Source organism: Nymphalis io, chromosome 14 (genome assembly GCF_905147045.1).
Source record: "Nymphalis io chromosome 14, ilAglIoxx1.1, whole genome shotgun sequence".
Lineage (NCBI taxonomy): Eukaryota > Metazoa > Arthropoda > Insecta > Lepidoptera > Nymphalidae > Nymphalis > Nymphalis io.
The window spans coordinates 398,558-422,174 of NC_065901.1; the positions used below are offsets into that span (position 1 = coordinate 398,558).

The 23,617-nt window shown below is 32.6% G+C and overlaps 1 protein-coding gene across 1 annotated transcript in view; it reads right to left on the reverse strand.

Annotated features, from left to right (window-relative positions):
• Positions 1–238: 238 nt before the first annotated feature.
• LOC126773135 (hemicentin-2-like) overlaps positions 239–23,617 on the reverse strand; it is a 52,977-nt gene continuing 29,598 nt past the window's right edge. Inside the window, exons 4-7 of the mRNA XM_050493760.1 lie at positions 15,907–16,117; positions 14,660–14,759; positions 4,391–4,548; positions 239–1,485 (exon numbers count right to left, since the gene is read on the reverse strand). Coding sequence (XP_050349717.1) covers positions 1,205–1,485; positions 4,391–4,548; positions 14,660–14,759; positions 15,907–16,117 — 750 coding nt within the window. The 3' untranslated portion in view covers positions 239–1,204. The remainder of the gene's footprint in view (positions 1,486–4,390; positions 4,549–14,659; positions 14,760–15,906; positions 16,118–23,617) is intronic.

A 23,617-nucleotide genomic window follows, 5' to 3' on the forward strand; every position in this document is an offset into this window, starting at 1 on the left:
TAACAAAACGATGAACGACTTGGCGTGTCTGGTGTCTTTGCTGAGCTTCCAGCCAGCTTTTCTTCATGTTCTCAATAGCTTTATAAAATATAAAATAATAAAGATTCTAATTCGTACAGCGCCAGGTTTCATTGGTGAAGGTGTTTACCTTGTCAGCCTCTCTCAATTTAAATACTATATCATTAAATGAAAGAGGTTTTTGTTAAGCAATACATTTTAGATAGTTTCGAAACAGACAAAACCTATATAGTATATAAAAGCTGAAATTAAAAATTTATTAGTTTCGTGCGGATGCAAATCACCTTAAAGTATGCTAAGCACTTATTGATGATAGTGAAAATTTGATTCACGGGTCCCAAGTAGCTTGACACAGCGCTCAAGCGTGCAACATTATTGTATAGTCTGTTCACTATCCCGCGTGATCAACAACACGGCTTGTGCTCCATATTGGAAGCAATTTCACTGAAAATTGTCAACGTCGCAATTCTCGCGGAAAATTTTTGACGTACCCTACTTGGTTCCTTGTACTTGACATGCTCAGTATCTTTACATTGTTCTCGATAATGTACTTTAAATATGAAATCAAATATTTATCCAGTAACTTGTTGTATTTATAACAAGCCAGTTTATTTGTATTACACGAATGTTTAGATGGAACAAATACGTGGTAAATTGACCGACCGCCGTCTTAAATAAGTAACACATTGACTTAAGCTCTGCTTATATTGAATCTAAGCTCATAGCGGATCGGAATAATGAAATCGATTCGCTCTTAATCTTGCTACAGGATTAAGAATGGCCGTATTTAGCTGGAGAAACGAAAGAGAATAAGCGACGAATAATCTCTTAAATACCTAAACCGGCCGACGTAAATGCGAAACGTTAATATCCTTAACGACAATTATTATTGAAATAATAGCCTCCATTTTTATGAGGGACTTATTGAGCTATTATATTCATTAACTGCCTAATTTAGTCTTTAAAGTCGGATGTTAATTTGATAAGTTAAATGAATCCGCATTATATTATATTTAAGTCATAAAATAATTTACTGACCATTAAAAGTCACAATATATTATAAAATCGTTGTATTTCAAATACACATCGTGCTCAACGCAGTTTCATTTAACAGTTTTAATTTACACAAAGCAGCTTATAAATAATGTATAATTACATCCCCTTTTAAAATTCAATCCGTAATTGGTCACCTTGAATCACGTAGGTTTGATTGACCTTGGGTTTTATTTATGAAAAATTGAATAACTACACTGGTGAAAACGATAAACATGACTATGAAGATTGAGGTAAGTTGGTAGACAAGGATGGATATAGTGACGGGCAGCCAGGGTCTTCGTCGATGGACAGTAGAGGCGGTAGCTATGGTAGCCAAAACCGCGGGTGAGACGCGCGGCGGCGGTGGACCGGAGCTCTGCATGGCGGCCGGCCTCTCTCCGCTCAACACGTGAACAATCACCGATGCGGATTCTGCATGAAATATTCATAATATTAAAAATCTAATACATTTTTATTATGGAAAGCGTATCAGCCAGCGATGTAGCGAGCGTTGCCAATATCGTAGCACCCTATTAAAATTTAAATACGGATCAAAATATCGACAAACATTATATTAGCCGTGTTGTATTTGTTTTTAGAAATATGTGGAGAATATTTTTATAAAGGTGGTTTTAAATTCAATATATCAGTAATATATTTATAAAAAAAAAAATTGACATTATTTGATAAAATTCGATGAATAAATTAGGATATCTTCTGTGCATATTGCCGAGATGATCAGTGGCGAAAACACTGAAATGTTCACCAAAGATTGCGAATTCAATCACTGGAAAGCAATTTTGAGTTTTTTGGTGCTTAATTTGTGTTTATATGTTTTACTCTTTAATCGAAGACAGCAAAACATCGTGAGGAAACCTGCATATATTGGATGACATAGTGAGACGTGTATCCTGGACTAGAGCAATAGGCTTGGTATCTTCTCAATAGGATAATAAGGCCTTTGTCCAGAAGTGGGGGGATGTCCATTGACTGATAGTTTACATTTACTTTTCAATATACTCTGTTCCAAATCTTAGATAACTAATATGAGTTACTTTGATGTTTACAATACATTTAATGTGTTATTAGCATTAATTTATTGCATATAACCTTTGAATTTTATAAAATAACAAAAGTATTATACTAGAAACAAACAACAAACTACGTATTTGGTTAAATGTAGGCGACTGATTACGAATTATATCACACGTACAACAGCAACAAAATATTGGTTTCATAATATTTAATGTGCAAACGCGTAAAAGTCTCAGATGGCCGTTTCCACTTATTTATCAATTTAGAGTCGACACTAGTAAATTTGATAGACACTTGAAATTCGAGTTTTTGTTGCACCTGAATAAGTTAATCATAATAAATATTTTATTTCAAACCTAAACTAATTAGCTTAACGTTAAATTACAGATAAAATAACGACAGCAACTCATTTAATCTGTTATTATATAAATAAAAAGTATTTCCCACAACTATGTTAATATTATAAGGGTTAGAGTGGTAGAACCTCGAGACACACATTCACAGTATTAACATGCCCATCACATCCTTTCCCTGATGACAATCATACGATGTTACTATACATGTATAGCGACTTGAATACTCAAAGTAATACGGATTGAGGACAAACCCCACACATAATATAATTTTACTTGGCAGTATTGAAGTGACTACAGGGACACGGGGACATAAAACCTTAGTTCCAAAGGTTTCTTACAATTTGCGGCGGTAACCATTTACCATCATGTGGCCCACTCGCACGTCCACGTATCTATTTTCTAAATATATATATATATATATACGTTGCAAAAAAACACAAACAATCATATAAAATACTAACTCTCCTAGAAGATTACTTTAAAAGAAACGTACATACAGCAACCCTAGTGATCGATTTTGTTACGTTTACACGAGTAGTTTGCCGAGATGACGGAGTTGTGAGGTTACATTATATGGATGCTGATCACTTTGCTTAACCAAAAGTTTGTTTAGCAACTAAAACCCACGTATGCGATAACGAATAATAACTTACTTCCCATATTTTCAGAACAAGTTACTCTGGTTAGTCAAAGTTAGCCGAATTTAGTCTCCGCATGTTGTATCCGCATTGCGTTCACTGGTATTTAAGCTACTTGTGTGCAATGCATATAACATAATGGCTATATAAAACTAAGTTTAACTTAAATTTTGTTATACTACTGTTCGTGAAGTTGAAATTCAACCATAACTGATATTGAAAATTTCAAGAAAACGTATTTGAAGTTGCATGTTTCGAATACGTTTTCTATCTACTCTTATCCATTTTTTTACATAATATAGATGATACTAAAGTTTGTGAACTAAAAATTAAAAAAAGGAAAAATTCTTTGACAAACAAAGGAAAAAGAAATGCTGAATTATTTTCTTTGCTTATTTATATAGTAACTAAAGATAAGTAAAACTTATTTGGACGTGAAAGTAAAATTCAAGGACATTGAGTGACATCTTTTTAAAGGAACTATTTAGTGAAATATTTTTCACCAAAATACATACTTCTATCATATGTAAGCGGCTTAATATATATTTTTTAAATAATTTATGTCCCTTTACTATATTCGAGAAACGACTTGTTTCTCTTACGAATAATAAAATTATGTACGAGACGGAATTCAGAAACCACCAATGGCTTGCTACATACTGGTCAAAATAATAAATAAGTATATGTATGTATGTACGAAGCAGACAGATACGAATGTTTTAATATAAAATTATAAACACCAAAATTGGTTTTTTGAATGTAATAACTGATTTTTAATGATTTAAAAGTGTTTTTGAAGTCTATAAAATTTTTATGCACTACTTGTGTGATTTGCTTTAACTGACACAAAGAAATAATACTAATGTATAAAAAAATATTATTAATTTGTTAGTTTAGTAATTATCGTCTCAATATTTTATATTTTAATTTATATTTAGTAACTGTTTGTCGAAAATAGAAATGATAATTGTTATAAATATGCTACCTAAATTATATATAATATGAATATATTTATGTCATCAATGTTAAATCAATTTAAAATAATCAGGCTACCTATAAATGGTTATATTTTAAAAATAAAATTATTATAGTTAATGTTTGCAATGTAAATATTGTTGTAATTTTGTAAAAGCTGTGAGCAATTGAAACGAAAAAATAAACACTAGCAGTTAAATTAAAGAATGTAAGCTTAGTCTGTGGAATTACATTAAAAACACAAATATTTTAACTTGTAAAGCAATAACGTGTTCAAATATGCCAAGTTATATTTGTTTACCTACCTTTTGAGATGTAATGTTACAAACTGACCTGAACTGCTGGGCGCGCATGTGTAGTTTCCAGAATCGTGGGGAGCTGCACGAGCTATGAGTAGGCGACTGGTACGCGTGCGCTGTTCAGTTTCAACACTTATGCCTCCGCGTTGAGCATAATTGACCACTTGCTCCCCTCTGTACCAGTATATAAAACTGCAAGAGAATACACAATTTTAATTGGAAATCAAACAAAGCTACTTGTTCAAGGGCTATGTGCAAGTCCATCTGAGAAAGTACGACCCACTTATCAGATATTCTAACAGCAAACAGCAAAACACTGTATTATTGTATTCTGGTTTGAAGTGTGAACATTATTTATGGCCGATTGTATTCAGTGTATAGTTAACATATAGGCCAGATTTAAATAGCTAAATGGGTAAACAATACACATTAGTGACTTCTTTTAATGGTTTATGTTTAAACAATCCAAGGGCTGAATATTTAAATAACAAGAAATATTGTCAGTCAATAATAAGGTTGTACAGTAAAGTTAGATCGATAGGTGTCATTTTATATAATATTATAAATACAAAAGTGAGTTTGTTTATTTGTTTGTTACGCTTTCACGTCTAAACTACTCAATCGAATATTAGTAAAGAACAGAACACAGGGTAACTAATGGATCCCTCACCCTCGCACGCGTACAAAGCCGCGGGCGGTAATTAGTAACTTGTAATTACAAAACGTTCAGTTATACATATATTAGAACCAGCTAATAGTACAAAAACGAAATTACACAAATATACGATGACGATTTCGATTACTTTAAAAATATCCTTTAAACGTATATAATATATGACGTGAGACGAATTACGAAGTGTTCTTTTAAAAATAGTTAAGTCAGCATGACGTCATAATTTAAGCTTCAATAGCGCAATGGTTTACGGTCCGCCTAGCGATATAAAAGCCGCAGGTTTGATCCTGACCTGACAGGTCAACTTTTGGAGAGGTAAACAGAAATATTAGAACATCCCTAATAACACGAATTGCTTTTAAGCTTTTAAATTAAAAAAATGACTACAATTTCTTTTAGGGCGGGGCGGGGCTCATCATCAGTGCTCACAGTTGATGCAATAGTAATATTTAAAAAAAAAACATCAATTGCTTATCAATATTTTTTATTCAGCGATGTTACACGATAAGACACGCTCTGACAGCTTGAGCAAGAATGACTCAAATTCTGTCGGACGAAATTAATACCGAATATTTCTTGTACGAGTCTAAGACCCATACAAGAAATGTTTTGTTGTTAAATTAGTTGCGTGCATATTAGTTTGATATTTTACTATTAATTAATCTTCAGATACAAGTTGTTATTGTCTGGAAATGCATATATATTATTAGTCCCTACCTGTTGCTTTGCCTGCATGTAAGTGGGGGGGGAAGATTTAAGGTACCCCTAGATTTTCTGAACCCCTAAAGACGTGTATGCAAAATCCATAATGATAGGATAATATAAATCCATAAAGGCGTAATAGCGTAACTAACGAACTCACATTTATTTATAATATTAGGTAGTTTATATAGATTTGAAGTAAAGATTCTGGTGCATTTAACAGTTAGATTTTATCTTATTAGCCAAAGAACTGTATGTCAAAAACTATTAACAAAATACCTCTAGTAGTGTGTTTTATGTTTATTTTAAGAAGAACGGATCTAAATATCAGTCATATTTATCGATTAACGTTGTATTTATTCAAAGTGTTCCCTCTTTCAAAACGGAACGAACCACGACATGACATAACCACGACAGAGCAGCTGAAGGACTTTTCGACAGAAGCCTTCCAAAAATGCTTTCAATCATGGAATCAACACTGAGATAAGTGTATAGCTAAGGAGAACATTTTGAAGAAGCTCAAATAAAATTTTATACGTAATAAATATTTTCACCGTATTTTTTGAGCAGCCCTATCAGTATTTTGTGTGTATTAGATATCAACCCCTCGACGTAAATTTTTTTTTACACTTAATAAGGTAAGATCCATAACCTTATTTATACCTTATAATGAAATTTAGTTTTAAATAGAAATGTTAATACAAGTTAATGTTAATTTTATGCATATTGTATTCACGGTGTCGGTTCGTAGCCAGCAAGTGAGCGGATACACCTACCACAAATCTGAAAGCTAGGTAGAGTTTGCTTTAAACAATGAACAGCAAGCTCTTGAAGTTCACGATGTACAATATTGTAACATTACGTCGTACTGATGTAATAATGGCTTTTTACGTACTTACAATGACAGTAAAGTACAGTAACAGCCTGTTAATGTAAGGGCTAAGGCCTCCTCTCCATTTTGAGGTGAAGGTTTGGAACTTATTCCACCACACTGCTGCAATGCGGGTTTGTAGAATACACATGTGGCAGAATTTCAATGAAAGAGACACATGCAGGTTTCCTCACGATGTTTTCCTTCACTGTTAAGCACGAGATGAATTATAAACACAAATTAAGCACATGAATATTCAGTGATGCTTGCCCGGGTTTGAGCCCACGATTATCGGTTAAGATTCACGAGTTCTTACCACGAGGCCATCTCGGCTATTCCAACAACCTACAATTTATTTTATGTTTTTTTAGGAAGTAAGTAATCAAAAATATTTGTTTACTTAGAAAACGAGGGTATTTTCATGGAACAAGGCAGATTTGAGAATTGAGTTTCGGTGAATCAATTTGACAATATATATTGTATAAATTAATTCTCATGGCGATCAGTTGAACTATATAGAAGTCGTGCTACATCCAGTTGAGAGTTTGAACAAAGTGAATAGAATCTCTTTGTAGTAGAATATATTTCTTATATTTTAACTTAAAACAGAAGTACTCATATTAGCAACTTTATGGTTAGATGTATTTTTTGTCCTTTTTTATCTGTTGCCCGCCACGGTCATCTGTTCCTAAGGTAGGAACAGATGACTATAGGTAGGTATATAGGAGACTCTCTATACCTGTGTTATAGGTAACAGCCGACTGATATATGTACATATAATTTTAAATGATTGTATAAATACATAATACATACTTGTATACAAAATACTTCCTGACCCGGAACGCGAAAGAAAAGGAGCTTAGGTTAGTAATCAATTTCGTTCTTAGACACTATCATTGTGATAAATATAAACCACTTTTTACACGACCAATGCGTCGCCCATCACAATATCTGAGATGTTTTGCCCTTATGCCTGTAAGGCTCAACACTGACTCATTTATCATTTAAACCGTAACACAGCATACTGTGTAGTATTTCTGTTTGACAGTTGAATATATTTCTTCATAGTATAATAAATGAATAAATAGAGACGATTTTTACACGATTCACTTTGATAAAATAACGTCTGCTGGGTTTTGCTAGTAATACATACTATATATTGTCAAATTGATTCACCGAAACTACTATATCAAATCTATCTTGGAGTTTCATCAATATAGGATATGTTCCGTTTTCCAATTAAACAAACATTTGCGATTTCTAGATATAATACAAATACCGGTAAATATTCAACCTTAAATCGTTGTATGAGAGTGTGTAATGAAATCGATATTCTCAGCCATAGTCATTTTAGTTTTAAGATAATTTTAATGAAAACACTTATTTAACAGCAGTTTTTGAAGTTTTATTTTTTATAGTTTGATTGCCATGTTATTTTTGTTATTTATTTCCCTTACCTTCTTTTATTTTAGTAAAATGTTATCATTATAATTGTTTATTTTACGAGTATAGTGTCATTCGATAGTATTTTTGAATATTTCTATTATCGTCGTAATTTTTTGTTGGTAATTTTGTGAATTTATTATATCGATAAATAAATAAACTTATTTAATTGGAAATATTAATTTATTTAAATCTATCAATGTATTGTACGTTAAATATAAAACATCAATGTTGTGAGTTAACATAACGAAGTTACGTATATATCATAGTGACAATATTAAACGTACTAGACAAACCGCAATTGACTCCATCATGAGTAAAACTTAACTCATAAAGTAGGTTAGCAGTAAAACGTCTGAACGTCGGTATTACTTTGATAGCAAAACTTAATATCTGAGTGAAGATTTTGAACATCTCAAGTGTACAGCAGTGCTATTCTGTAAGAACTCATTTCATCACTCACACGTGAAATGTTGAGTACAGACTTATGGTGATATACGATTTTGATGGGTGTATTCATAAAATGTTATGTATTTTTTTTCAGCCTTTTGCCGTCCACTGCTAGACTTAAGCGTCCCCCATATAACGCCAACCATCCCGATGTTTATTAGTTAATGATATTTAATTTTGGTATAAAAAAATTATATAGAAGGTCGCATTCACTGAAATGAGTCGGTGGATGAATAAATAATGTTATCATAAGCATATTTTTCTTTTATTGAGTTGTACTACATTTTAACATGTAACGTACACTTTTAAAATTGTATTTTAAAAGTGCACGGAAGAGAGTAGCGTTTGAGACAGAGACACACTCGGCCCAGTTTGGGCGCTTGTACTCATTGAATAAGTACGTAATTGTAATGTATCTATAAGTTAGGGACACTAAATGTATACATTACAGTACAGTAACGGCCTGTTAATCTCCCACTGCTGGGCTAAGGCCTCTTCGCCCTTTTGAGGAGAAAGTTTGGAGCTTATTCTACCACGCTGTTCCAATGCGGGTTGGTAGAATAAACATGTGGCAGAATTTCAACGAAATTAGACGCATGCAATTTTCTTTACGATGTTTTCCTTCGCCGTCAAGCACGAGACGAATTATAAACACAAATTAAGCACATGAAAATTCAGTGGTGCTTGCCCGGGTTTGAACCCGCGATCATTGGTTATGTATACATTATTGTTTGTTAAATAAATAATTAAAATAATAATGATCAATATCGCATATCACTTTCTGACATTTCACGACCATTATCAGCGGTGAATTTCGAGTTTGTTCGTACAGAATAACCGTACTGCAGGTTCTGTTTCATTTTCAAGTACAGGGAACAGTTCCCGAGGGTATATTTTGAGTAACGATCGGAAGCACGTAGAAGGTTCTTACAGCGTTTCGAACTGATACTGTTTTAATGTTTAATGAGTTGATCCCAGGTGTTGGATGAGCTCCAACCATTTTCTCTATTGAATTTCAAGTGTTTCAGATTATATGAATATGTAATTCTCTAGCATACTTTACATTGTTTTTGACTTCAAATTAGTCTTAAAATAGACATTTATCTGGGGTTTTATGTACGTAGCGTGTAACTTTATTTGCGAAGTGTATTTGTTGCGTTGTTTAACTTGTGGCATGTTGTATGTATGGCTACTAGTTGGACGCTATATTTATTTGTCATTAGACATTGTAATGTGCTTATTTGAATCGTTTTCAAACCAATCAAATGATTCATTATTCAAGTAGGCTGATAAGGTTTTTAACTTACCACAAAATATTTTTATTATTTTTTAGAGTACAATTGTATAAAAAAGTAAAAAGAAGACGTATGTATGACGATGAAGCCGGCCAAATTGTATTTGTATGACACTGAATTTGATAATTGTGTTAGATGATCTGTGTTATTTTCTGCAAGTAAAAATCAAAATTCTATTCTGCATACGATTTTGAAGCGTCAAAAGTGACATACGGTGACTATTATAATTATAACAAGTATCAGTCAGTGTAAGTCGGTTATCAACATTTTTTGGTTGATATATGAAGAGTGTTCTCACAGAATTGCACTGCAGGTACTCAGTCGTTTAAAAGAAAATATAACCATAAATAACACATAAATGTACAATGAGATATTTATTTATATATTTTTACAATCAACTAAGAAATATTAACCATTCCTTATATCAACAACGCACCTCCAACCTTGAGAATTCAGATGTTATGTCCCTTGCGCTTGTAGTTACACTGGCTTACTCACCCTTCCAACAGAAACACTACAATACTAAGTATTGCTGTTTGGCGACAGAATATGTGATGTGTGTATATAATTAATACATAAATACTGGTGTACAATACGAGTACCGAATTTATTTTTAATTTTGCTATCTGTACACTAAATATTTAATGGAAACACCAGACATATTTAAGAGTGCCCTTAAAATAAACTGAACCAATTTGATGAGTATATCTGTGTCAGAGGGATATACCGACAAAAATCCAAGTGGAACAATTATAGGTAACTTTTAACTACGGAAATGTATCGAAAATTTTACGGCGTTACTTATAAACTTTGCTTAGCGGCCGCTTTGTTAAACTTGTTAAACTCATTTCGCTCTTTCTGTCATTATTGATTTGACATTCGAAAGAAGAAGGCAACAACATTGTTTAACAAATCACCCACTGACGGCTGAACAACGTGTACAAAGTAACGCCATTAAGCGTTTAACTTTTAACTGGTGGCAGGGCTTTGTGCAAGCTCGTCTCGGTAGGTACCACCCACTCATCAGATATTCTACCGAAAAACAGCAATACTTGGTATTGTTGTGTTCTAGTTTGAAGGGTGAGTGAGCCAGTGTAATTAATGACGGGCACAAGGGACATAACATCTTAGTTCCCAAAGTTGGTTAACATTTCTTACATTGTCAATGTCTATTGGCGTTGGTTACCACATACCATCTGGTGGCCCATATGCTCGTCCGCTTATAAACGTACCTATATTATTAAAAAAATCTATTGCTTAGTATTGCGACATTATTTCAAACACAAATAAATAATATTCTATATATAAGAAAAAAGAGAATACAGACATTAAATTATTTACGAATACGTTTACAAAAGGCGGCATTATAATTGTTTCAGACAACATCTAAAGAGGACATACAATTGGATAGAAACGTGAAAAAATAATATTTAATTTAAAAATATAATATTTACAAGTAGGAAAAATTAGACCTATTGGTTAACCCATGATTCACATTTCAATACATTTTATGAGAGGACGTCCAGAATAAAATATTCGATCTCCGAGTTTCTTATACAGCGTATCAGCCTATCAATATTCAAATTGAAGGTCCCTCGCTGAAAGATCTCAGGCACATGGTACCATTAAATGTTGATAGGCAAAGAATGCCTCACTTAGGGACCTCGACCGACCCTTTTATCAGAAAATAAGCTTATCATGTTTATGGATGTGGAAATATTTAGGTCGTGTGAAAAAACACATTAAGTTTATTAAAACGAAACCGCTAAAGTTATTGATGGCGGTCCTGGATTTATTTTTTATTTTTTTTCTCGTTTGAATATGATTAATAAAATTGTATCACGGTTATATATTTAGAAGATGAGAATAATATAATTCAAAATTTTTATATAATTTTTTTTTTTCGACCGGAATGGGAGGATGGCAGTAACATTCTGTGTTGCTGTGTTCCAGTTTGTAGGGTGTAAAATCCTAAACTGTCGTTGGTCTAGTGGCTGAATATAAGACCGCAGATTCTAAGGTCCTGGGTTAAAACCCTAGGTCAGGCCAATAAAAATAGTTATTGGATTTTTCTGTCAAATTCTCAGTAGAAGTTTGGAGTCTGGAAGTTGGAAATGTGTACACTCCGGTGTCTTGGTAAATACATTAAGCCGTTGATTCCTTGAATTTTATCCGATTGTGTCAGATTGCCGTCCGACAGTCCGTGAGGACGTATTTATAGATATAAAATCTTAGATCCTATATTTGGCGTCGCATTAGCAGTGGAAGGACTAGCTTATTTTATACTTTAGCTGCTGCAAATACTATCGCCAGTTTATTTTCTCGTCTTAAACAAGTTAAAGACTAGACTTAAGATAATGGAGACAAAGAGAAACTTGAAGATTCTCTGAAGACAGTCTTTTCTTTATTGAAAATAGATTCAGATCAGATTCGAACAGTCTTTGTTTAGCGATTTCATATTTATTCATTTCTTTACTCTTACTAATCGTAATTATTCTATCAAAACTTGAAATGAAGTAAGATTTATGTTATGCCCAGAATAGTATGTTATTTATTTCGTGTATAGTTGTCAACAAGTTTTTCTGGGTAGGTTACACCCATTCATAACATACTCCACACAAATAGCAATACTGAGCATTGTTGTGTTCTGGTTTGTAAGGCGAGTGGGCCAGTGTAAGAGATATTCATCTCGTACATGGTTAATACCTTCATATAACCCACCCACTACCCACCTATTATGAAATATATAATAAATTTGAAAATATTACAGGAAACTAAAAAAGTGGAACTCGATCATAGTCTGTATATTTCTTTCAAGAGATCAAGTTGTGTGGGTTCAGACGAAATTTAACAGAAACTTAGATTACATCATAAGCACTGTACTGGATTTGACGCTAGTTAAATAAAGCGCGCTCGGTAAAGTTTTTTTTTTTGAATAAAGCCAATGGCTTAGTTTAAAGATTTATTTTGAAAATCATTTAAGACATTACAACATTAATACAATTATGAAATTCTATCCATTTAGGAGTTATTTATCAATATCCTCTATTATTTAAGCCAAATTTTAGATAAAATATGTTTCTTCTATTTTCAAATTATATTAAAACACGATTACTTAAATACTTACTGTCATCATCTTTATGTAAAAATATTAAAACATTTTTAACTGTAAAAGGGTTTTATTGCTAAAGTAAACATCATATTTTTTAGAGAAATTTTTAAATTGAAATTTTGTAACATGATTTGATAATACATAAAGTAAATAAATAAGTTTATGTAATTTATTTTACTAAGATTAAACCGAATGGCCTAGTGGTTAGAACGCGTGAATCTTAACCGATGATCGTGGGTTCGAATCCGGGCAAGCACCACTGAATTTTTAGTGCTTAATTTGTGTTTATAATACATATCGTGCTTGACGATGAAAAAAATATCGTGAAGAAACCTGCATGTGTCTAATTTAATTGAAATTCTGCCACATGTGTATTCTACCAACCCGTATTGGAAAAGCGTGGTGGAATAAGCTCCAAACCTTCTCCTCAAAAGGGAGAGGATCAGCAGTTCCCTAACAGGCTGCTATTGTACTCTACTGTACTGTAAATCGAATCAAGTGAGTTATTTTATATTAAGTTATTTGATATATTATTATTACTTGAATTACAAATGTCTTACAATTATGTTGTTGGGGTTAAATGCGGAGAACAAATCTCGCAAGTAAGCATTATGTAACGTAGTCATGTATGGTTTCGATAGTCGTTGCCTGTACTATAACTGTGCAGTTTGCATATGTAAACAAATTTCATTTAACTTATATTTCTATCACAAAAATATATTACTAGTAACTTAATGATTACTTACCGACTAATTAATGTTAACTTAGGTTACGTAAGTATGCCATTTCTGAGGGTTGAAGCTTCCTTCACACCAAATATTATCAAAATCGCTTCAATGGTTTAGCCATAAAAGCATAACAGACAGGCAGAGTTACTTTCCAATTTATAATATGAGTAAGATTAAAACTAGCATTAAGTTTGAGTCAAGTCAACTGTATTTGTCTGCGCTCGTCTCACGCTTTGATTACATTAAAGATATATCCGATGCAGGCCTACCCTTTTAGACTGATGAGATAATTCAGCTCACGAATATGCAATCCAATGATAGAATGCTCGGGTTTTTATAAAATATTATGTGTTCACTCGAACCCTGGTATTAAGCTGGGTCTTTGGTTTTAATTGACTTATATATATTACATATATAAATACAAGAAAACATAGTTGTTTTATCTAAAAGGTTTTTTTAAAAGAATTTTGAATCGTTACATTACATTTTTTAACTTCTATAGCAAAATAAAAATTAATAATAGTAATTTTTTTATATAAATTAAGTTATGTGAAAAAATCAGTCAGTTACCTGATTAATTCAGAAATAAACTATTAAAGAACAAAAATAATTACTTTTCATCAAATTATCACCCTCAACCTTCATAAAAGTGTAACACAATCCTCTATTTGCGTAATTTTCCGTCTTAGACTTGAATATGATTTCAAGGTAAAAAAAATAAACGGTGTACTCTATAACATAATTTGAAGTTTTCCAAAGTTAAGAAACACCAGAAATGTAACACACGAAGTACTAACAACTTGTGAAGAAACTTTAATGAGTTTAATTAACTTGCCTCAAAAGTTTTCTACCGTTGTACTTGTATGAGTTGTGTGAATAAAATTACTTAAACTTAATCTTAAATTAACCAAACAATTAAATGTACAACATTTTTTGCCTAAATCGCTGTTTCGCATTACGAGGCAACTATTAAAAAACATCTTAAAATAAAGGCCTATGGGATGTCGATAAATAAAAATCTTTACTCACCTCGGAGGATCGGGGGCGTGCTTAGCGACGCAAGTGAGATTGATATCAGAGCCCGCTCTCACGAACAACTCTGGCCCGGATAAAATTTCCGCCTTCGACACTGTTGACACAAAAATAATTTTATTTTAAAATATTTTTCTTAAATATCTTAGTAAAATATTGTTGAAATTGAAAATTCTTAAAGTTATAATGAAACCCGAAAAGCAGAACTCACTTCGTATTTCACTCGTGAAATGTTTAAAACAGATTACCCATGATGATACTTCTTGATCTTGTTCTGTGTGTCCTTTAATTTTCAGGATCGTGTTTACGGTGCGTTTTGGGTTTGATCATAATAGGTGTTCATATACTGTGTAATTTTGTTCTAATAATGTATTTCCCCTAAAGAACACATGCCGTTAAATAGCTGATAAATATAGTTTTATATTTATCTAAAAGTTCTAATAATAATTATAGTTTTATTTTAAAGGCCTACTTTAAGTGTTTGAGCAGCAATATATTTATAAAATATATTTGATATTATTAAGATTATTTAAATACCAAGTTTATGTTTCATTATTTCTATATTCATTTGCTTAAAGCATAGTTCAAAGTCGTCTGTTATTTATTTATATACATAATAAAAAAACATCATTTATCTGAATAATTTCCACAATACGAAAGTGCTGTTATATCTTTTCTATTAATTTATTGTTATTAAATTTAAGTTTACCAACAAAATTCAGAAAAATATTATAAAATACAAAGTAAACGAAATAGGCTTTCAACAAAATGAAAACATTTTTTGCATAAAAGTCATTGAAAAATAGCTTCAATTACTTAGCATTCATTCAAACAGATTTATAATAATAGTATCTTTTAATAGTTTTTATAAGTTATCTTTTATTCAAACTTTGGATTTTTATTTGAAAAGTGTTATTTTTGTATAACGAATCATTTTTGAGAGACTATGACCAAGTGAAAGTGGGTTTAAGCCTAGGTTAAGGCTGAAGGAGTTCTGAGTTTTCAAGTGCTTCATTTGAGTTTATAATTCATCTCGTGCTCAGCGGTACAGGAAACCATTGAAAGGAAACCTGAACATTATGTCGGATGATACTCTGTCACGTTTGTATCCACCAACCATCATTGGAGCAGCGTAGTGGAATAAGGTCCAAATCTTCTCATTAAAAAGAAGAAACATAGCCCAGCGGTGGGACACTTACAGGTTGTTACTTTAACAGACTATTTTATAAATAACATATACTAACCAACGACAGTTAATCGAAACGATAAACTGATCTTGGGTTCAGTAGACACTTGACATTCGTAAACGCCGGAATCGCGAGGCTGTGCAGGAGCCACACGTAGCGTCCACTCGTCGGAGCCGTCCGCGTGTAGCGCTGCGAACCGCGCATCGCTGCTGTATGTGTGCACACCCACGGTGAGAATGTGCAAATCGCGTTTACGAATCCATGATACCTGTAACAAGATTTAATATTATAATCGTAAACTAGAACAAAAATCTATAACCTATCTAAACAAATATTATAAAAGCAAAAATAATTCTGTTTATCTGTCTCTTGTTTTCATGGTTAAACCAATGAACAGATTTTGATAAAACTTTAAATTAGATTATAAAATAGAGAGTGCATCTGTTTGCGTACACATACGATCCATCAACTGAGCACATTAACAACTCATCCACGCAGAGGGTGCGGAATCACCGGCAAAAACATTCCATGAGCTATCGTCAAGAAAGCGATTACGCGTAAAATTCTGTCACCAATTCTTCATGTAGTATTTATTGGACACAATTTATCGATCACAAATAGTATTAAAACTCTTAGGATTTATTTTTGTTTGCGATCGACCATCGTGGTTCAGATGCAGTTAGGAGGACTGTTAATGTTTACTCGGTTAAGGTCTCTGTTATTGTGAAAAAAGTCGAAGTGTGTTAAGGTTAACCGTTTTTGTTATGTTTTGAATTCGCAATCTTCTGTTAAGATTCACGTATTTAAATAACTGAGCCATTTCGTTTCAGAATTCTATTTAATATATATTTAAAAGAAACTCAGACGGTTAAAATAGTTTTTTTTTAAAATAAAACTAGATAGTTTTATGTAATTTAAATCCAATTTACATTCCTTGAATTGATTATTTTTCTTTATTTGACAGATCTCTAGCTCTCAGCTCTAAGATACATTATGTTCATAATGTTTATTAAAAAAATTACAATTAGTTACACGCAAACGTTACATGCACCAACGAAGCAATAAATTCAATCTTGAAATTTTATCATCGCAAAAAAGGTGAACAATTTAGTTTTAAACATACGTACGTATATAACATAATGTATAAAAATAACTCGTAAGGAAATATGTTAAACACTGACATTTAAAAATGCCAAAATTACCCCGTGTAAGGATATAAACGGTTATATAAAAATTTTCCTGTACTTTAATAGCTGCCAAGACGAAACGACGTCAGCTCGGGGTCTAAGAACCAATTACAAGTAATTGTAAACTTGTTTAAGTCCCCTCGTGTTGTACCTAAGAGCACCTTAAAATCTGGCACACTTAAGACGCGACTTGGACCGGCGCACAATAGAATTAGTCCTCGGATTGAAAGTTTCTCGTAAGACAATAAAGACAGCTCTAAACGTCTTAATTGGATAAAATCCGGAACGAAGTGAATTTAGGTAAGTAATCTGTTTGTGTACCGAGGTTACATTTACTTTAGGTACGTTCAATTAACTGTTAATCATTCGTATATAGAGAACATGTAACGTATATATTCATTCCTTGGCGCCAAAAGGTCTCCGTGTTCATTCGATTGAGTAAAGGGATTACTCGGTGTAGGCATGATTGATTCGCAGAAGAACAAATATATGGAAGAAATTCGTCTGAACTGTCAGTCACGCGGATAAATTTAGATCAACCGGCGAGCAAATAAATGTACTTTAACGAACATCGGACAATTACAAAATCACTCGAGCCTGTTTTATAAGCTTTTATTTAATTTCTTTTGAAAGTGTGTGAATGAGCTTATTTTTGTACTTTTGCATTTCAATACATGGTTTAATTAAAAACTGTTTTTTTTCAACCTGTATTGGTGAATCGTAGTTGAATAAGCTCCAAAACCGGTCGCCAAAACGAAGAGAGGAGACCTTTGCTTAGCACTGGGAAACCTAATGTCATATAGATAGCTGCTCAGTCTTCAACCTTGAGATTGCGGGTTCACGCCAGTAACAACAATAAGCTCATGAATATTCATTGGTGTTGGCCCCGCAATGTCAGTTAATATCGACTTATTTATAAATTTCTCAATAGTATATTCGTGTTTTTTACTAAAGAAACCCCAGGAAGAATATGGACTTTGCGATCTAACTGGGGTTGTAAATTTTTCTTGACTTGACATATTTATACAATTTTGTATTAATGACCTTAGAAAGGGTACGATAGCTTTTCAAAGTACATTAAAAATACTCATTATAAGGACGGTCCAAGTAATGTTCTAAAATTAGGGCTTAAAAACAGACTAAGATCAGGTAATAAATGTTTAAAATTTAGAATTTTTATACAACAAAAAATTCAAATACTACTAAAAGTAAATAATTGTCTAAAGTAAAATGAATTCAATATGATACAAATGCTTTCGTCTAGTTTGATCAATTATAATTATCTATCTTAATTGATATTTTATAGGATTTTTTTTCTACCTTGGCAATAATATTTTGCTGTTTTCGTATCGAAATATTTTTTTTAAAAATTCAGACAGATTTTTTTTTGTTAGAGAATAGGAAGGCGGACGAGCATATGGACCACCTGATGGTAAGTGGTCACCAACGCCCTTAGACATTGGCATTGTAAGAAATGTCAACCATCGCTTACATATCCAATGCGCCACCAACGTTGGGAACTAAGATTTTATGTCCCTTGTGCCTGTAATTACACTGGCTCACTCACCCTTCAAACCGGAACACAACAATACCAAGTACTGCCGTTTTGCGATAGAATATCTGATGAGTGGGTGGTACCTACCCAGCCGAGCTTGCACAAAGCCCTACCACCAGTAAACAAAGTCCTACCACCAGTCACAAAGCCCTACCACCAGTCATAAAGCCTACCACCAGTACAAAGCCCTAACAATATATTTTAAAATTTGTTTAGTTATCTTGGAGTTTATCTAATACAAACGAACATACAAAAAATCTAATATCTTCTTTTAATATAAGTATAGAAATAGATAGATATTTTACACCTTATATAATAACTACCCGCATTCTTGCTATTCCTTTATATCAAATATTTAATAAATAAATAAACATATATCGAGGATTGTAACATAAAATGTGTGATGTTGGTGTAATAAACTATAAAGTTAATTGTTTCAGTTACGAATAACATCATCGCACCGTTTAGCGTTCCGAGACATTATACACATGTATAATGTTATGAAATAATCTCTATTGAAAACACAAATATGTCACGTGGAATATTATTTTAAAAACTGTTCTTGTTCTGTAGAAAACAATTATAATACAGTAACAGACTGTTAATGTCCCACTGCTGGGCTAAGGCCTCCTCTCCCTTTTTGAGGAGAAGGTTTGGAGCTTATCCCATCACGCTGCTCCAATGCGGGTTGATAGAATACACTTGTGCCAGAATTTCAATGATATTAGATACATGCAGGTTTCGTCACGATGTTTTCCTTCACCGTCAAGCACGAGATGAATTATAAACAGAAATTAAGCATATTAAAATTCAGTGGTGCTTGCCCGGGTTTGACCCCACGATAATTGGTTAAGATTCACGCGTTCTAGCCACTGGGACATCTCGGCTATATATGTAGAAAACGAAAAGAATTATCAGAAAGCGTTATATGACATAAAGATAAAATTAATAACATTTATGAGAGTGAGTATGCTTAGCTATGTGTGAGTTTTTACAATTTCACGAGTGAGATACAAAGTGAATTCTTACAGAACAGCACTGATTTGCTTTCGGTATAAATTATTCACATTTCAAAACAACGGTATGTATTTATATCCGGCATTCTATGTGAAAGTATAAAATATTTCAATTCCATAACCGACTTGGTTGCGATGAAAATAAAATTTTACATTTGGAATGAAACACAGTAACACGTTTTATGGGAGCACCTATAAAACAATTCGTGATCTATTTTCCGGAGCTTGGGATTGGCGGTATCGGAAGTTTTATTTGAATCTGTATTCGGTAGGTTCACTCCGAGTTTTTAAAACTTTCTTCTCGCCGTAGCGCGTTTAAAAGCTCGGTGGCGACAAAACTAAGTGAACTAACCGACTATAACTGCATATTCACAAAGTATTCTTTCGCTCCGAGTAAAAGTTTTTATGGGTCAAGCCTAGATCAAGCAGCATTAAGCTCGTTGTGCGAAAGAAAGTAACAGCAACGACGTTTCGTGGCAATTCGAATTTATTTTCTGAGACAAATAATTGCACGGTTGAAGTATAGTCGCTTTTACGAAAATGTTGGAAAATTCTACTACTGCGAAATAAAAATGAATAATATAATTGAATATAACATTAGTTACAACAGAAATTGAATGATTTTCTCACTTAATTATATATAATATTCAGAAATAAAATGTGTAAATTATATACAATGTCCTCGTGCCCATTTTTAACAACAGCGGCTATTTTTAAAACAATGGCGGTTGAGTTCTTTTAACGCATTCTATAGATGAGTAGATGAGTTGGGGATTTTTGTTGTAGTAATATTTGTTCTGTTGCTTATTGGTTTTGTTGTTATGTATAGTTTCTAATTTGACAATAATAAGTAAATGTAATGCTTTTATGTTTTATAAAGGATTCAGATTTGATTTAATTGCCGAAAATGAGATGAATTATAAACACAAATTAAACACTTGAAAATTCAATGGTGCTTCCAAGGGCTTTACTGGTGGTAGGGCTTTGTGCAAGCTCGTCTGGGTAGGTACCACCCACTCATCAGATATTCTACAGCAAAACAGCAATACTTGATATTGTTGTGTTCCGGTTTGAAGGGTGAGTGAGCCAGTGTAATTACAGGCACAAGGGACATAAAATCTTAGTTCCCAAGGTTGGTGGCGCATTGGATATGTAAGCGATGGTTGACATTTCTTACAATGCCAATGTCTAAGAGCGTTGGTGACCACTTACCATCAGGTGGCCCATATGCTCGTCCGCCTTCCTATTCTATAAAAAAAAAAAAAAAATGCACGAAAAATTCGGTTAAAATTTATGTGTTCTAACTATTGGACCATCTAGGCTTAACATTTGTTTAGAAACGTGTCATATTTCAATGCCTAAAACCTCAATTTCAAATATTTAAGACGTATATACTCGTAGAACGACAGGCGGCAACGCAGAAATGAAACTCAGATCGACAAACAAGACCTTAAAAATACTGATGCAAGAAGCTGAAAGCTGAAAACCAATTCGCGACTCGTGAATTTATTACCTCAGACGATATTGATTTATTGAAATATCGCTTTATTACTATAAGTATTTTCTGCTATGATAATTTATAATAAACAAAATTGACTGATGAATTTAATTTATGTTCAAAGTGTTTACTTAATCTCCGGAACTGCGTTAAAATATTGAGCCTATTACAGCTGACTCATAATCATAATAGAATCACTGGTGGTATAGCTTTGGGCAAGATCGTCTGGGTAGGTACCACCCACTCATCAGATATTCTACCGCAAAACAGCAGTAGTTAGTACTATTGTGTTCCGGTTTGAAGAAAGAGTGAGCCAGTGTTATTACAGGCACAAAGGACATAACATCTTAGTTCCCCAGGTTTGTGGCGCATTGGTGATGTAAACGATGGTTAACGTTTCTTACAATGCCAATATTTATGACCGTTGGTGAACATCAGGTGGTCCATTTGCTCGTTCACCTACCAATTATATGAAAAAAGAACTAAAGTTAAAGTGATTTTGTTTAATCTTTCTACGTTGTTTTTACTAAGATAACTTCAAATTTCCAAGTCTTATTTACATAGCTTTAAACCCGACGCAATACTAAAAAAGAGCAGACTTAGGACCAACGGCATTACGTGCTTTTCGACGCACTGGAATGTAAGCACTGACAAGGCTAGTGAGAATTTCTGGACAGAAAAACCCAATAACTTTTTTATTGACTTGAATTATGATTTGTAGGCAAGACCTCGAGTTATGCCTTTTAAGCCTTTTTTTCTAGTGCATAACTAGACCAGCGATAGTCATACAACACGTCAACGTTGAAAATGTAACCAAAATCTAATGCCACAGATAGGCAAAAAAATGAATAAGGTCAAACATCAACAGCTATAAAAAATACTGAGCTGTATACCACTTTCAAGACTAGCTTTAATATAATATATTTTTCATGTTACCTTTATTTTACTGTATATCTATGAAACAAATAAAATGCGGTTTTGAATCCAGGACCCCTAGGCTGAAGAGACAGCAAAGTTATGATAAAATTAAGCGAATATGCAAATACATTAAATTATTTATTGATGAATTATTATTCTATATTTTGTATTTATTTACTATTTCTAATTTCCAATCCTACAAATTATGAATGGTTCTTGTATGAATCGGCGCAATCTACGGCTCAGATGAGTCAGCAAGGCGAACCCTTCAATGGCAATTTAGACACTATTCAGTTAACGCTCACACAGGAAACCACTACAAAAATGATCCCTTCTAGCAAGTATTCTGAAGTAGTTGTGTGTTTATTGATTTTAAAAAATACGAACAATATATACAGCTTGTATGTTTAAGTCATCAAGTATTGTACGTTCATATCATTTTATTCTTGAAAATGTTTAGCACAATGTCAAGTAATAGATGGCGTTAGTAGTAAGTTAAATCGCGCTATAATTTGTTATATTTTAATTACTTTTACTAATTTTTATTACAGATTATATTTATTATTTAAATGATATTAAAGTGTTCGTCTGGAAACATTGATTTTTTTGTGAACTACGGTTAGAAATGAGATACTTGGAGGTGGAGTCTGTACACATAATAATAAATGTTTTCTTAATAATAAATATGTTATATGATATTTAACTGTTTTTAATTTTAAAACACAGATTGATTAAGTTGCATTGTTTTGATTGCTATGACACAATTTTTACACAACTTTACTGAAGACTAAAGAAAAGAAAACTTGGACTCGACTTTACTTCAATGTTATTTATGTTATTATTAGATTTAAATTAATTATAATATTTTAGGAAGTTAAACGAATAAATGGGCCATCTGACGATTAATGGTCATTTGATCCTATGAGCAAGGGTAATGAAGAACGCCATTTCTTGAAACGTCAATGCGTGCCACAAAGCATAATTGGCAATCTGACAAGACCAGAAAGTGGTGAGGTGCAGGACTAAAGCCCTTATGTGATTTTTGAGTCACAGGAGTATAACGCTGCCAATTTCCCATCTGGCAGCTGCTACTTATTATTGAGCTGAGTCGCGATTTAAACACAAGACCTCGAGTTATGCAGCTTTTTATACCTTCGGTATAATATATAAATAGACCAACGAGATAGTGATATAACATATCAACATTGAAAATGTACCCAAATTCTAATGCCACAGATAGGCACAAAAATATAATAGATCGAAAATAGACAGCAAAAAAAATTGAACTTCGATCACACGCTATCATATATTTTGTTCACTAGCAATAATATATTTTTCTTGTTACCTTTATTTTATCGTATTTTTATAAAGTAAATTTTTCTATTATAAAATAATAAAAGAAAGGTTTTAAATTGATGTATTTTAAAATGAACAAGCAAAAGGTCGTACAATCGTAAGTTTCAATTCAATTTATTTAATGAATAATAATTGTAATTGTAGCTTTAAGAAATGCGATGTTAATTATTAACCTACTTCAAGAAAGAAATTTTTTCCGCGTTATGTTAGAAGCGCACTAAATACATAATACATTTTT